Genomic DNA, 17,493 nt, shown 5'->3' with positions numbered 1-17,493 from the left:
TTACACATTTTCTGATACAAAATAGATACAGATTTTGTCCAACTCAGTGTTATGGGTTTAACCTGCAGCAGCAGAAGTTTGTACCAGAACGAGGTTTTTTCAACAGATGCAATCACTATCGAAAAGCAAGGTCTGGAAAAAGAAAAAAACTGGAAGGAACCTGATTCCAGCAAGTTTCAATTTGTTTTGGAAGTTTCAAAGCAAACCTTGTCATAGAGGCCCACGGTTAGAAAACCAATATGGTTGAAAAGGTCAACAGGTGGATCATTCCTTTATCCCCGCTAGATAGCACGTCACAGTTTTATTATGCTTCTTGTGTTTTCAGTTTTGTTTTCCTCCTTGCTCCCTTTCCCGTAGCCCTTGACTGTGACCCTACATCTTGACAGCACTTAGCTTTTACCGTCCAGGATGTAGGACCTCACTTACTGTACTTGCCTGTTTAAATTGTAAATTGGAATTTGTAAAATGTATTATTTTGAATTGCTATGTTTTGTAATGATTGATGCCTTTTACTTAACTGTATTTTTGCAATTTGTTTTATACTTACAGTGAGGGGAAAAAGTATTTGATCCCCTGCTGATTTTGTACGTTTGCCCACTGACAAAGAAATGATCAGTCTATAATTTTAATGGTAGGTGTATTTTAACAGTGAGAGACACAATAACAACAAAAAAATCCAGAAAAATGCATTTCAATAAAGTTATAAATTGATTTGCATGTTAATGAGTGAAATAAGTATTTGATCCCCTATCATTCAGCAAGATTTCTGGCTCCCAGGTGTCTTTTACACAGGTAACGAGCTGAGATTAGGAGCACTCTCTTAAAGGGAGTGCTCCTAATCTCAGCTCGTTACCTGTATAAAAGACACCTGTCCACAGAAGCAAATCAATCAATCAGATTCCAAACTCTCCACCATGGCCAAGACCAAAGAGCTGTCCAAGGATGTTGGGGACAAGATTGTAGACCTACACAAGGCTGGAATGGGCTACAAGACCATCGCCAAGCAGCTTGGTGAGAAGGTGACAACAGTTGGTGCGATTATTCGCAAATGGAAGAAACACAAAATAACTGTCAGTCTCCCTCGGTCTGGGGCTCCATGCAAGATCTCACTTCATGGAGTTTCAATGATCATGAGAACAGTGAGGAATCAGCCCAGAACTACACGGGAGGATCTTGTTAATGATCTCAAGGCAGCTGGGACCATAGTCACCAAGAAAACAATTTGTAACACACTACGCCGTGAAGGACTGAAATCCTGCAGCGCCCGCAAGGTCCCCCTGCTCAAGAAAGCACATGTACAGGCCCGTCTGAAATTTGCCAATGAACATCTGACTGATTCAGAGGAGAACTGGGTGAAAGTGTTGTGGTCAGATGAGACCAAAATTGAGCTCTTTGGCATCAACTCAACTCGCCATGTTTGGAGGAGGAGGAATGACCCCAAGAACACCATCCCCACCGTCAAACATGGAGGTGGAAACATTATGCTTTGGGGGTGTTTTTCTGCTAAGGGGACAAGACAACTGCACCGCATCAAAGGGACGATGGACGGGGCCATGTACCGTCAAATCTTGGGTGAGAACCTCCTTCCCTCAGCCAGGGCATTGAAAATGGGTCGTGGATGGGTATTCCAGCATGACAATGACCCAAACACACAGCCAAGGCAACAAAGGAGTGGCTCAAGAAGAAGCACATTAAGGTCCTGGAGTGGCCTAGCCAGTCTCCAGACCTTAATCCCATAGAAAATCTGTGGAGGGAGCTGAAGGTTCGAGTTGCCAAACATCAGCCTCGAAACCTTAATGACTTGGAGAGGATCTGCAAAGAGGAGTGGGACAAAATCCCTCCTGAGATGTGTACAAACCTGGTGGCCAACTACAAGAACCGTCTGACCTCTGTGATTGCCAACAAGGGTTTTGCCACCAAGTACTAAGTCAAAGGGGTCAAATACTTATTTCCCTCATTAACATGCAAATCAATTTATAACTTTATTGAAATGCATTTTTCTGGATTTGTTTGTTGTTATTGTGTCTCTCACTGTTAAAATACACCTACCATTAAAATTATAGACTGATCATTTCTTTATCAGTGGGCAAACGTACAAAATCAGCAGGGGATCAAATACTTTTTTCCCTCACTGTATGTTGCAAGTCGTCCTGGATAAGGTCGTCTGCCAAGAAATAAAAAAAATAATAATAATAATCATATGAATAGATCTACAAAAGTATTTACATTTCTACTAGGCATTATTTAGAGACAATAATCCTAACCCAAGACTTGTATACATCCCTTTCTCAAGCACAGTAAGAGTACACAGATGTTGTTTTTATGACTCAAGAAACTTTGGAAAAAAACATTGAACGTTTTAGATTTTTCCTGCATGTTTCTGAATTCTTGAAGAATGTTGTAACAAATTAATAGACACATAATAGACTGTAAAACAATCTTTCTTTAGACATATGAAAGTAGCTCTACTTTTTAGGTTTACTATCACAGGACAGCAAAAGGGATGTTTGTTGTTATTTTTTTCATAGATTATTGATAATGCTTCGGTTGTTGGACAGAATTAACTGCTGTTCAATAAAAACACAAGGACACGACTATTACAAACCAATTATATTTAAGTATTTAAAATTGTGTTGGAGTGCTACATCAGAGTGAAATCAAGGAAAATAAACTAGAGTACTATAAATGTCTGCGATTTCTCCACTCTGTAATGTGGCAAAGGAAAATCAAATATGTTTTGAAGGAAAATTGATAAAGTATGCATACAAATAATCACATGAATGTACATTTTTGAAGGACAGTATTAATCCACTGATTCTATGAGTGAAGACTGAAGCAGCAGTGAAATCATGCATTAATTAGATTAGGTTACAGGGACAGATACAAACACTAAAGCATGGCTGGATCTCTACGACAAGGGGGGGAGTTTTATGGTGTACAAGAGAAAGGCTTATGAATTACAATGCAGGAAGAACTCGTAACTCATGTGGACGTTCACATCTCCCCGTTTTAATTTCAGCTACAATGTGTGTTTATGAAAGGAACGCGTTCTTGGCAGGTGATGATGGAATTTTACACGAACAGGATGTGATGAACTTCACAGACACGGACTAGGGGAACAGGGAACAGTGTCCGCTGTATTCCTGCACTTTGAGGAAATACAGTTTCCAAGTCGTGGAATAACTGACCCCTACAGAGAGATCAGTGCAGGGTCTTTTGTATCTCAGGACAAAAAAAGTCGGTCTAATTCTGTTTCCTAAAGGGAAGAGACAACTTTCATAATTTGAATTCCAAAACATATGCAGTGGTGTTTTAAGGAGGATACGATGGGATGGGGCACAGCAGAGTGGCACGTTCTTTCCAAGCTTTATTCCTGCTCAACTAACTGATGACAATTTATTTTTTAATTAATCCTCCAATGCTACTAAAGCAGCCAGACTCACTTTGTCCACAAAGCATTTTTCCATGCCAATACATAGCATGCATGTCTAAATTACAAATTAGCTCTCCCTTGATGGATTATATAATCCTTGCTGATACAGAAATTCTACCCAGCTACAGAGATTAATATCAGTGGATCAAAGAACACTTTTGACAAATTATAGATGAAGTGTGTTTTAAATTATTATATGCAAGAAGAAGACGGGGCCAAATGTGAGCAAGAGCACAGGAACAAAACCTGTGTGTGTGGATATTAAACCTCTGCCTATTAATGCTATGTGGCCCAATTTCTCTTTGAAAGAAGAAAAAGGTAATCCCTTAAAAATAACTGTGACCGTTCAGCAAACAGCCTTTAACTTCTGTGACAGCGATCACAGATGACTGCATGGACATCATAAACCTTTAGTGAGAGGTTTACTAAATTGTTTCCTTTCCGTTTCAAATGAAGGGTAGCCGCTATGACATAACACCGCGCTAATCCCAGGAAGACCCGATTAAATGCAAAGGCACGCTTCATGAGAAGAGCTGCATATTTTAAATGCTCTCTGACTGTCCTCTGATTAAAAGGCGGTTGAGACGCTCACAGAAAGACAGGCAACCGCAGCGCTATTAAAGGGTGAGTTCAGTTATCGTGTGGTTAGCCGTCGCTGGCTAAGAGTAGGCATTCAACAAAGTAGCGACTTCCATTTCTCTCGGTACAGAATGTTATATTAGCATCAGCAGATCGGAGTTCTAGAAAAATGAAACCGTAAAATGATCAAAATTCAACAATGGATGGATATGAAGATCTTTTATTCACCCTTCCTTTTCTTGTGCTTTGAGGAATCACCGTCCTCCCTGCCTCACGTCAAGGACATTATGAATGGACTAACCCCTGCCCTGGCTACGATGGAGCATTGACAATATAGATGACAACTCTCTTTGATTAGTTTTTTTTACGCTGGTAAGGGTCAACTAGGAAAAAAGCCCAACCCGTGAGCACTCTTGAGAGACGAAAACTAACAAGCTGAAGTAGGCCACTGGGGGTAATATTTACAGGCTCCTCACACGGCCCTTTCAGTGCTGCAATGACCGCATTATTTCCATTACAAGTGTGACCTGTAATGTGCAACCCAAACCACACAAGTAAACAAACAATAGCCTTACAGATAATCAAGCATACAGTGTATAAAAAGTAGATAGCTCCAGGCACCCACTAAAGCTGCCTAAGAGTGCCACTTGGTCAGCCATTTCTATACAGCATACAAAGCATAAGCTTATTCTGTGACCATGTACACACAGGAAACACAATCTAAACCTTTTTAATATAATTGTATGTGTGTGAAGATTTACTAGTGTGAAGCACTGCTGCAAGACATTAGGTTCAAACCCTAAAAGATGCATGCCACTAAATAAATAGATAATGCTGACCATGTTGACGTGTTTGCCTGGGCGTGTTAAGGCTGAACAGACTTGCATCACGTCACAGGAATGGTATGTGAATCCCACAGCAGTGTGAGCCATCTCAGATTGAATAAGCTGCCAAGCCAACATCAGGTTTGACCTATTTCCAATTATTTTGAGTTAGTTTGCTAGGAAAGAGATATGGGTTACAAAATAAGACTAAAAACGGCTTTATAACTGCTTTTCTGGTTCATCATACCCAATGACAAGAAGTCTGAAACGGATCAGCAGCGGCGCCATGCGAGTCTGATTTCTGCTGCTGAATTGGTTCTCTGACAATCCCTGGAGAAAAAAACACAAAATAAGGAATCTGTTCCTTCTCAAAGCTTAAGGCTGGTTTTGTTCATTTCATTTCATGGTAAACAACTCCTTCAGCTCACGGTGCGACATGGTAAAGAGCGCGGCCGCAGAGAACAGGTCCTCCCGTACAAACTGCAGGGCTTTCAACCACCTGATAAAGTGACCCCTCAGGACCGGTTTTGTTTTGACTGATTACATTCACCCGAGTCCTATCTTCCACTCGCACCTTGCATTGTGGAATGGGCTGGATTAGACTGTAAGCTCCCTTATTTACATCTCCCTTCAGGAGAGGGAAGGAAACAGACCGGCGTTAAACAGGGAGATTGGCAGCCCCGCTATTTCCGACGTCAAATAACACAAACAGTCAGAAGATGACCTCTATAAAAGGCTATAAATACCGAATCAAGTCAGTCATGGAATTAGGCTGCATGGAGCCACTTTTTGGAAGAAATACTTTCTTTAAGAAGCTTAAAACAGTCCTTGGAAGGATGTACCATAAGACTAATAACTGCAGAGGCTGCTGGTACTTGCAACTTTTAAAAATCGGAATTAAGCTTTTCAGATCCCCGTTTTGGGTCTTAATTTTTTAAAAACAACAATCCTTTAAATACTAAAGACATTATCTATATGTATTTATATACACACAAAATGTTTGAGGTTATATAGAAGTACTTCCAGGTTAATACATTCTTGTTTGTTTACCGCTACTGTGCTAAATACATTCATCAGCAAATTGTCCTTGGCTCTAAACTGCTCGACCTTGTGAAGTACCTCTTTACGACACAAACAAGCGAAACCATAAACAACATGAAAACGAATTCCAATTTTAAAATTGACCCTGGAGGCTCAGTCAACCACTTAGTTACTTCAATCAAATAACTTGTGTATATATATATATATAAAAAAAACACAGATGTTAAAGACAGGAAGTTGAATGGAACTGCACTTAAAGTCCACTCCACCCAAGTTTTACATAATAGATCAGTGTCAGCATCTGAAACTAATCCATTTTTCATTTTTAATGAATAATAAATACTAAATAAAGTGCAAGGATTATCAATGCATTTATGAAGCAAAAGAGTAGTACTGAATACAATTAAACATCAAGTAAAATACTGTAAACCCCCAGAGCAAGATAATACAGAATGATTTATTTGCAGAAATCAATGGGAGTGGGAGTCTCAACTCGATGTAACCATTTTTCTCTGGGTTGAAATAGTATTCAAAGATATATAATTGCAAACATCACATTGATTCAAATGAAGAGTGAGAATAGTTTAAAATACATCTACACATATAATCTTAGAGACATTGGTTTTAAAATCAGTTATCGATGTCTCTGCTGAGTGCAGCACAGATCAATACACTTCACCTCCTTTTCCAACCATTCCCCTCTTTTTTGGGGGGGAGAAGCACATTGAAAAAGAGATAAAAAATGTTTACATGTTACCCATGTTTACAGCATAACTGAATATTTTGTGACCTAGCGTCATAAACGAAGGATGAATTAAGCTTAAAAAAAAAAAAAAAGAAAAAAGCTTCAGTTTTCAGCTCTTCGGATAAAATAGTTGAACTCTGGCTCCAAAAGCACCTGCTTTCCTATCATTAGCTTCAATCAGCAGAGAGACCATATGGCAACATCAAACAGCTGAAGCACCCTGCTTGAAATCTCACTCAGTATCGAAGGGCGGCTGTCAGACGCGAGCATCCCTGGAACACCTGGCGTCTTGTTTCTCGTTTCTGTTCGGGGAGAAAAACCCTCCCTGGCAGAAGATGACTTGTGGCCCCTTTCCAAAGCCTGCCTGGGACTGTTTAGCCAACCACTGTTTCCATGTGTCGCATTTTTCATTAAATGTAATAAGAATCATCAATATGGTTCATAAGTATTTTAATACATAAAATAGTAGATTATACTTTGTGTAGAAAGGTATTATAAAGAGACAAAGCAGTATAAATACAATGCCAATTTAAATAAACAGAATTATATATGTATACACGCTGTGTGTTGTGAAGTGAAGAGAAATAAGCATAAACTTTGTATTGGGTTTTATTCTAAATTTGCATGAAAAACGTCCAGAATTTGCCTTCCATAAAGATGATACAATTCAGGTCTGTGATGCTATGTAGCGTCTACAATTGACAAACATTTGAAATTAAATATAGAGCACTAAAGAGTGCAGAAGTAAGTGTGTTGCTGTCTTCATCAGTAAGGAATGCCATGTCTTATTTACCGACGTAAAATAAAATAATATAGTAACATCTCTTCCAAATGCAAAATATGAAAGCATTGACTGTCAAAAGTTAGAGGAAAAGGTTAAAGAAAAAGTTGGCAGTTTGGGCTTTAAGCTGCTCAAATATTCTCTCTCTAAACTGTTTCATCGCGTTTTATCTAAGATTAATGATTGGCTATTTGAAGTTATGAATGAATTAAAGCACCTCATAATACTTTTCACAACTTTAAAGGAGTGCTCATTACTGGTTCAAATGTAATGTAATATACAAAAAAATGTCTGAAGGAAACAAGGGATGGAGTGAGGAAATAAGAAATCAGACCCAAAGCACACGCCCTGTACCTCTCCTGAAATACCTTTGGCACTACTCTTGAAATCAAAAATACCATACACTTTCATCCAAAGCAACATACAGCTGGGTATTTACTGAGTACAAGGGTCAAAATACTATTGTGTCAGTATTTTGGGTAAAACCTACATCAGCTTACAGTACAGCAGACAAAAATAAAAGTAAGTAATTTTCAGAGGAAATCCCTGCTTCAATGGTACATATTTTACAAGCAGCAGTCAGGTTCAAGGTTTACTGAAGATAAAAACACTAAAATAAAAATGTCTGTTTTAAGTTGCTTTGAGATATATTCAATACAAGAAGAAAACATAAATGTCTGTGCCCTTCTTGAGATTGGTAAAGAACCACTACAAAGTGTTGGCACTGCTCCAGAATACCCTGAGCTCACGGTTCAATGAACACAAAAACAAACTAAATCAAATGTAAAATGGGATTCTGACAGCTTCAAGTTGTAGTAATTGAAGAAATTGAAAATAGAAGATTTGGAAGGAGTTGCATAATATTGCTGTCCATCCCAAAAACAGAACAAGACAAGAGGATAAACAGCCAAGCAGATAGAAGACCGAAATGGTGTTTAAACTGCCTCTCTGGGTTTTGCAATGTTCCGTCTTAGCCTTAGATTATTTTACTGGATATTGTTAAAAGATTTATAGGTGTATCCCTGGTAGATTAGTTAATAATAAGTCAGTCTTCTCGAGCGGGTCGTGTGAGTTAAGCAGGTAGACTGTTGGTCTGCGGTCATGGCCTGCTGACAAATGAACCTGATCATCTGCTGTGAAATTCGCCTGCTGTGGTGTACGAGTCCAAAATATCACCATCAGGCCAAAGTCAACTCACATCCACACACTTTTAATAGCGACTTTTCAATATTTCAATAACACGTCAACACTAAAAATCAGGCCCATACATCAAAGGGTATATTTGAACCTCAGAGGATCAGAAAGCATCTCAAACGAAGGCTGCAATCTCTTGAACTTGCATAGGTTAGTGCTGTCCATTTTTAGCTGCTTAACTGGACTGAGACTCCTATAAACCAGCACGTACTTCACACAAGCGAGACAAAACATCCCGGTCTTTCAAAAATATTTGATATGGAACAACAATGCTGTTTTGATCATTTCAATAAATACACTGTAATTGTTGTACAAACCAAGTTAGAAATGCAATTAACAAATAATGTCATCAATGCAGATTGCCAAGCTGGAGGAACAGTACGCACGGGATTCAGAAGCACAGTTACATAAATACTGTCAACTTGCACAAAACATTTACATTCAGCTTGATAATGGTGAACCAGGCTTTGAGCAAATGGAGACATTTAGAAAACAAACCATGAAAACCTGCCACTGTAAAAACAGCGCAGCTTTATGGATCTAGCAAGCAATGCACAAAGCAATGCCAGTCACTAAAGCCATTACCACACCTGGTCAGGAACAGGCAATGTCCTCTCAGCTCACGAGGGACAATAACTGTAAGCTCCTCTGAATTTTTAAAGACATCTATTTGTGGGAGGCAGCTGCATTTCCCTACTGCGCAGTATGTCACAGTCAATCCATATCGATCCTTTATGACAACACCGTTAATAGACTGTGTAGCAGGCTTGTGCAAATGCCACAACATCATGAGATGAATCGTTACCTTCCTCTATGTTTAACTGACATCCTTTATAAAAACAGAAACCCCATGTTTACGCAGCTGCCAGTTGCAACCAGCCTTACTGGGATGGGAGTGCTATAGCTACAAGCAAAGTGGAGTTACATTTCCTTGGAATCTTTGAGGTGAAACGTGACAAGCGAGGAGTTAGAAAACAGGTTGGTACCGTGTTTGTTTTACTATTAACCCTTTCTGGTACCAGCAGAAATTAATATTCTCTGACCATTGTCCTCTTGAGTCCTTGTTAGGGACAGTGAAGTAAAGTTATCCCTACATATCCAATAATAATAATACAAAAAACAGTCAGTCATGTCCAAAAAAACAAAACAACATCCGGCTGGTTGTGTCAAATCACTGATTCACTCAGAGGCCAAATCAATCCAACTCCCTTCAAGAGCATTACAGTTTTAGGAAAGGAAACACAGGGACTTCCCAGTATAACTAAAAGGTTGTTCACTCATTTTGTCAGTAAATACCTCTGTGCTGAATTTAACCATCCACAGGCCACTGATGTGTGGATAAACCCATGCTTGAGGAAAAAGTGGCAGTTGGTATTTCTCTGCAAACTTTGTGTAGAGTAGACTTATTTCCCTAAACAAGGGTGAAGATTAGAAGTTTTCTGAGCTGCACTTGTTCCCATTAGTTCACTTCCATCGTTCACGATTGACAGTTCAAAGTTAGGAAAGTTCAAAGCTATGGTTGAATAACATTCAAATTAGCTGCTGCTGCTATGAAGGAAAAAAAAAAAAACTAAAAAAACATGCACTGTAGTCTGAAGATGTAAAAATTACAAAAAGCACTAAATAACAAAGTCTCCAATTTCCCTTCCATAAAGCTAATTTATATATATATATATATATATATATATATATATATATATATAAAGAAATCTATTATTCTTTTCAAAGAAAGGAGACATTAATGTACATATGCTCAGAACTTATTAGCAGAGTGAATCAATATTTAATTAGAATTAGACAGCCAAGATTAAGGGGATCACAAATAGGGGAAATGGGGGATCATGTTATGTTTTCATTTTATTAGAATAATAATAACAAGAACAACACAAACAGTGCTCTCTCTCTTCATCTCAGTTTTATATAACACCTCTATATAACAGCTCTAATCCCAGTGATCTGGGATGAGAGGACCTCACTGAACTCCTTTCCCTTCACAAAAGCACACAATGTTTAATGTTAAACAAAGTGCACAAGATAATATCACCTGAACTTTCCAACCGTAGCAATAGAGCCGAATAATAGTAATTACAAGCATGTGAATTCCTCAACAAAGGGCTGAAATCCAGCGTAAATGTCGGATCAGGTGGAATGCAAAATGTGATCACACCCATCTCTTTAACAGAGTATATTGAGAAAAGATTCAGAGATCTGTCTTATGATACCCCTTCAACAGTATCCTTTCTAGTCATGATCGTACCACTGAAAGAAGCAGGAAATTGTTACCATACCCCATTCAAAAACACCTCCCTTATGAAAGCTTCTGAACTAGATTGACCATTATTGTGAACAGTAGCCTGATATCCATGCTACTGTGCACTTAACCTTGTAATTTTAGATTGTGTGGGGGAAACAAAAGCCCAAGCATAATAAAAGACAAGCCACACAACCTTTTTACTGTCGTACAGATCTGGTCTGGCCTCATTAAAATGTGAATAATGGAAAGGGTCACTCCCTCAAACTCTTAGCTAGAGGCTACATGTCAATAACCACTGTTTCTGATTGGGCGCAGGTTCAGTCTGCCGGTTCGCTATTGAGAGCCTCCTGTTTGGCCTGATTCAGCAGTGCGGGTCTTTCTGGTGGGTCAGCAATGCACTTCCTCACTGAACAGAATGGGCTTTAGGGAGTGCAGAGTCATCTACTATAATAATGACTCTCCCACTCAAAGGGACTTTCTGTATAGTAGCTGCCGGATAATCTGGGAAATGTTGTCATTAATAGCAGAAACCTATTACACAAGGAACTGGTGTGAATATAAGAAGGTGTTTTTGAGAAGTCCAAATTCAGAAGCAGCAGGCAGCACAAATTATTCCATTTCACCACAGATAATTGCCAGGAATTCAATTAACTGAAACATATGCTGAACTGAGCCATTTCTTTCCTTCTTTTGCTCCTACAAACCATATAATTAGAGCCGGGAACCACATAATGAGAAATGGGTTACGCTAGAGTTTAGGCAACGCAAATGGCAATTTATAGGAAACAATATCCTGATAACCAAGCTACTGTCACTGAATTATCCATTTAATGATGTATATGTAAAAACAAGTGTTTGTTTAATATTTTTTATAGTAGTATGCAATTCGTCATAAGAGACACCAGCTACCAGTTCATCCTCAGTTTTAATACACATTCACTGAGCTCCATGTAATGATGACTTTTCCAATGATTTTTCTGTTCCCCAACCCTGGTCCTAGAGCCCTCTTCCGATTCTCATTTTTGCTCATAATTGGTTGCACTTGCTGAGCCGTGAGTTTAAACCTTGCTGCCACAACATCAATCAAAGACATCTCTGTTCGCACTGTCCTAAGTCTGCTAAGACCTTTGCTCTCTAAACAACTCAACAGGCTATGAATTACTGATTCAGTTGCTCCAGGTCAATTACTTAAAAAAACAAAATGTATTAAGAGCTGAAATTAGTTTAAACAATCCAAGAGTTTACCCAATCCTTAAGGGCCCCTATCCAACAGCTTTTATAGGTCACCTTTAATTATCAATTTCTTAACATCTGGAACCATTTCAATGTGATCAATTAAGCAGCTGTTTTGTGAAATGAAGTCATGTAGAGATTTGGCATAAAGAAAATGCCTCAATTCAGGCCTCAATTACCAGAATTCCCTTAATTGAACAAGTTAATTGCTTATTTGAACAATAACTTCCATGTGGTCCCAGAAATTAGCGATTAAAGGTGTCTGACAAAACTCACAGGAAAGGGGCCCTCCAGGACCAGGAGACTCTGGGAGTGTGTGGCGCTCAAGCGGAGGAGTTTGGAGGTCTTGGTCTGGCACCGAACACACTTACCTTCAGCTTGTCATAGCGCTCACTCAGCGAGGAGACCTGGTGATCCCTGTGCCGGCCCACCAGCTTGCACAAGGCACAGATGAGCTGGTCGTCGACGATGCAGTACATGTTGACCTTCTCGTTCTCGTGCTCCAGGCAGGTGAGGCCGCGCAGGTGGGCATCAGGCACGGGCTCCACCAGGCGGTGGCTGGTGAAGGGCTTCTTGTTGGGGTGGGTGGCCCGCAGGCAGCGGTCGCAGTAGGATACCTCGCAGGTGACGCAGGTCTTGACCGCCTCGCGGGGCGGGTCCTGCTCGCAGAACTGGCAGCCCACACGCTCCAGCGACATGGCGGTGGCGGGGGAGCTGCGGCTGCTGTAGGGGCGCTCGCGGCGGCTCTCACTGGGAGAGTTGGGTCCGCTCAGAGAGGCTTTCTGGAAGCGGTCAATGATGTTCTGCAGAGTCACATTGCGCTTCAGCCCCTCCAGGCCGCGGTGATTCAGCGTGATGACGTAGCGGCACGTGGGGCACTGGAAAGCGGAGATCGACTCGACGGGCTCGTTGGTGGAGCAGTGGGACACCAGGATGCGGTGGGCGCAGTTGAAACACAGGCTGTGGGCACAGGGGAGCAGCAGAGGGTCTTCGAACAACTCCAGACAGATCGGGCAGGTTAGCTCCGACTCCAGTGTTTCCATCTTCAGTTGAACCAATCTAGAGGCGACATCAAATCCCACTCAAGCTGGTCTGTTACCTGGAGGGAAAGAAAAAGCAAATGAGGATTCGCTATCAAATGATCAGATCAGAGGAACCCACACCTTTCTTTTCTAAAGACTCTTGAGGTATTTTGCAATTTAATGCAAATGTAAAGCCTAGATGTCTAAAGAGAGAAAAGTAAATTTGCAAAGAATTTTTTTTTTTTTCCAGGAAAAATCTAAAAATAAAAATCATGAAAATTAAGGTTTCATTTTTTTCTCAAAACAATAAATAATGATATATGATCAGCTTTCTTACCAACAACACAATGTGTGACTTGATCTATTGACAGGACAGACTAGTACACACACGATCAACAGTCTGGGACAATCGGCGTGAACCACACATCTCACAGTGCCAGCAACAGTGAATAGAATCCACAATCTGCCGACACACTTAGATGTTGCCCTGCACGGACAAAACAACACCGAAATGAACATCATAACATAAATAAATGTAGAATCTGCACAGAGAAAAACCTCCTCTAAATGGTTGCTCACATGGCATCTGAAAGTATGTGTTTTTTATTTTTTTTTATGAGACAAACACAAGGCAGGACACTATGAAATGTGCTTCTTCCCCCCAATGTCTTCCCATCCAGCTCCAGCCGCTCTGCTGCTTCCTCGTAGCGAGGCACTGCATTAGCGTGGCAGCCACCTACACTGTTATGCCGGAGGAAAAAAAAAAAAAAACACAGCAGGCGGCCGAAGCCGGCATGCACCGAGAGACGGAGGCTAGCGCTGATGGAAGGTGGCAGTGGCAGGATATACTGGCATTTCTCTGCTCCTGCCTCTCCCAGCGGGTGTCCGGACTGGGCCCGGTGTATAGGCTGTCGAGTGACAGAAGATATAATGCACTGCATCACTTAAGAAACCCCATGAGAGGCCGAACACCTCCAGTTTCCACACACACTCATAAATAGGCTTTCCTCTCACTATTCAATTCCCTCACTTTCAAATCTTTTTTTTTTGGTCCCTTATTATTTTCACAGCCGGGGAATGGTCCGGGTTTGGGCACAACGGCGGACAGCTACGGTACGAGGTATTAATGCGAGAATGTTTCTGCATAAATTGAAGTAAAAGGTCTCTGAACACACAGAGCATTAATCAATGTGGTCACGTGGACAGCCCTGCCAGGCCTGCGACGCCAGCACTCAGTCACCTGTCAGGGTATGAAAACAAATCAGAGTGACTGAGCAGGGGGCTGTGGAGTGCAGGGCTGATGGGTTTTCATATCAAATCCCAGTCGATGTGGACAAGCATCTCATTACCTACAAGTTATTTTTTATTTTCTCTTTGTAACAAAAAAAGCAAAGGATCCAAGGCATAATAATTGATGACCCTTATGGCTACCATTCCATTACGAACCTGCTGATTAGATTTTTGATTCTTCTGTGGAAATCAAATCTGTTTCCTCTTTTCTTTCCACTCACCGATGCGTCTCTCACCATCGATTTCACTCGCGTGCGGGTAGCTGGGAGAGGGATTTCACAGCGATGTCACAAACACGGAGGCACTAGAACCTGGGCTGTGGTCAAAGCACAAGCTGCGTCTTTAGCCCCGTTTATTCCTGTCAGTATAACAATGTGGGAAGAGTAAATCATATGCATTTTAAAGAAGCTCATTTATCAATAAGGGTCAAATGTATTACTGACCCAGCATGATCATGATTATTTATGTTTTCGTTCAAGGGTGCAAATCCTCAGAATCATAAAATTTAACCACAGTGTTGTAATCACCATCTCTTACGCACTTCTTTAACCAAGACGGTGGAAGTGCTATTTAGATGCACTGAGTGGTTGTGATTGAATCAGCATGACTTTATGAGGGTACATTCACAGTAAAAACAAATAACCTATCCTTTTCTTCCTCCTTTATCTGGTTGACGAAGACAAAACCTGCTCCTGCTGAACTGGAGGCGTGTGTGAGGCCTGAAACCGTGGTACAGATACGGTATTGTGCAGAATAAGAACCGAGAGACTACATGATTAAGAGACTATATGAATCATGAATCAGGGTGCTGAACTGTATATTTTTCCTCTGTTTACAGGCGCCATGTGATTCCACATGCTGAATACGTCTCATGTTAGGACTACAACCCTGAAGAAAACGGTGATCAGAATCCTATTATCTGTACTGCTTCTCCACATTTCTTTTATAAAAGAAAAGACACAGAGAAGCACAAGTGGTGAATACATTTAAATATGCATTTATTTAAATGTGGTCGGTTTTGTAGTGTAGTTCAGTTAATCTTGCCAATTCGCAAATGCATGTAAACAACACCAGATGTGAGAAAGGTACACATCTCTTTTATAGACGCCTGTAAAGACAGGGTACGAATATATAGAGAGAGTCTGGGCAGCTTGGCATGACAGCAAGCAGACTCAATAGCTTGCTTGGCATACAGTAATGCTCATATGGTGTGTGTAGTGCCAATCAAAAGTTTGGAATAACAAATCTGACGGGCGTGTAAATTGTAGAGCATTCCCAGAAACCCGATTTATTCCCTTAAACTGTGTTTTGTCTTTTCTGGCGTTTGGTCATTTGAAATAGAAGGAAAAAGCTACTGCGGATCCCACACTTAAGAGGAATTAATTTCCCAGCATGCGAAAAGCTCAATTATCTTAAATCAGGCCTGGAGGAATAAACACAAGGAGCAAATAAAGGACTGAGCAGCCCAGCCTTACTCAAGGTGGGACTCAAGGTCAGCGCGTGAGACGGTACAGTGGGACATTTGATACCGAGGTGGACACTTGTTCTAATCAATAACACACTGCAGCGTTGCTGCACCCTGGCAAGGGGGGTTGGAACACAGACACAAAAGGTACGCCGTTTCGTAAAAGGCGTCATTTAGCATACCCTCTCTGTCTCCCCACCCGACACAAACCCAACACAACCTTCACATTTATCCTTCCCCAAAGTGCAGTCAGCAGGTAATCGAGTTTCTTTTATAACAGCCATTATGAAGTTATCACAGAATAACAAGTCAAGTTGTGATTTACACTGCATTGGAGAGAGAGGCTGAACAATTCTCTGGAACTGAAAACTCAACCCTTACAGGAAGTGTGAGAAGCAATTAGTGACGTTTGGATGAAATTCAGCTGGAGATACTGAATCTCACGTATCTGGGGATTCATCATGATATTCCAGAACTGTCCGAGAAAGATCTGCCATGTCACCATTGTGTACCAGAGCAGTCACACATTCATGCATTTACTGTAGTTTCCTACTCACGTCAATTTAAATCCTTTTCCATCTGAATAATTGTCTCATTCTTATTTATTTCACACAGTGGAATGGTATTAAATAAGTTATTTTGAGAAACTGTAATGAGCCTCATATACTATGACTTTAGGTTCACTAGGTAAACCATCAGGGTTTAAACAGTAACTTATTAAACTGAATGTAAATTAAAGTGAATTAATTATATTTTAATTTCAGTAATGAAACTTGTAGATACATTTATCAATCTAAAGATGTATCTATTGTTCTTCGGTTTGATGGGAAATGGAAGTTTATTGTTGGGCGGAAATTAATTCTATGATTTAATTGAAAAATCGTGTGTATCAAAAGTGGTTTAGTCTATCAGTAGGAGACCCTGTTGACCCTTAGTGAACACCCATGATGGATTTAGATTGAAAACCAAAACAAAATGGAAAAATATGAATGGCCACCTTCACAGGGAAACATAATAATGTTTCTTTAAAACTCCCAAAGGGATTCGGGGTGCAAAAGTGTTTCAATTGTTTCTTAAATATTAAGTTGTCCACATATGAAGGTTGGAGCGCAGCAACTGTATGCACAAGCTCAAAATACAGGGGAGCCCTAAAAGCAGAGACTGTTTACTTCGTGCTTTTTATTTTTTCCTTGACAGAGACCAGCCCTTTGGGACGTATTGTTCCCTGCAGCAGCACGGTGTTTGAGGTAGCCTGCGTCATATGTTTTGTAGCATTTCCAAAACAATCACACAACAGACAAAAGCGGAGGGGGGGGGACCGACCAGTGAGGTAAAGACCTGTAGGATTGTCCTTCCTCAGCTGTATTGTACTCGGGTTTCGCAGAGAATTGGAGAACAAGGAGTTCGGTGGTTAAATTAAGGCAGTTGGAAGTGGGTCAACTGAACATTTATAGACAATAACGATAAACAAAGTACTTCCACTTTCTTTATTTGTAAATTTCCACCCCCAACAATACAACTGTACACAACCACTCCCAAACAGCGCTAAATAGTCCTTTGCCCTCTCAGAATTAATGGAGCTCCATTGTCGAGAATAAAGGGGAAAATCTTCAGCTCTCTGTAATTCCTAAT

At 40.5% G+C, this 17,493-nt stretch overlaps 1 protein-coding gene across 5 annotated transcripts in view; it reads right to left on the bottom strand.

The window, feature by feature from the left end:
• Nucleotides 1-17,493, bottom strand: part of mid2 (midline 2) — a 156,470-nt gene that overhangs the window by 48,550 nt on the left and 90,427 nt on the right. For all 5 annotated transcript variants that reach the window (XM_066714645.1, XM_066714646.1, XM_066714648.1 and 2 more), the window contains one exon: nt 12,456-13,183. In XM_066714645.1, coding sequence (XP_066570742.1) covers nt 12,456-13,127 — 672 coding nt within the window. In that variant the 5' untranslated portion in view covers nt 13,128-13,183. The remainder of the gene's footprint in view (nt 1-12,455; nt 13,184-17,493) is intronic.

Source organism: Amia ocellicauda, chromosome 10 (assembly GCF_036373705.1).
Source record: "Amia ocellicauda isolate fAmiCal2 chromosome 10, fAmiCal2.hap1, whole genome shotgun sequence".
Classification (NCBI taxonomy): Eukaryota; Metazoa; Chordata; class Actinopteri; order Amiiformes; family Amiidae; genus Amia; species Amia ocellicauda.
Note: the sequence above shows the minus strand (reverse complement) of the source record. Positions and strands in the feature narration are given on the sequence as shown.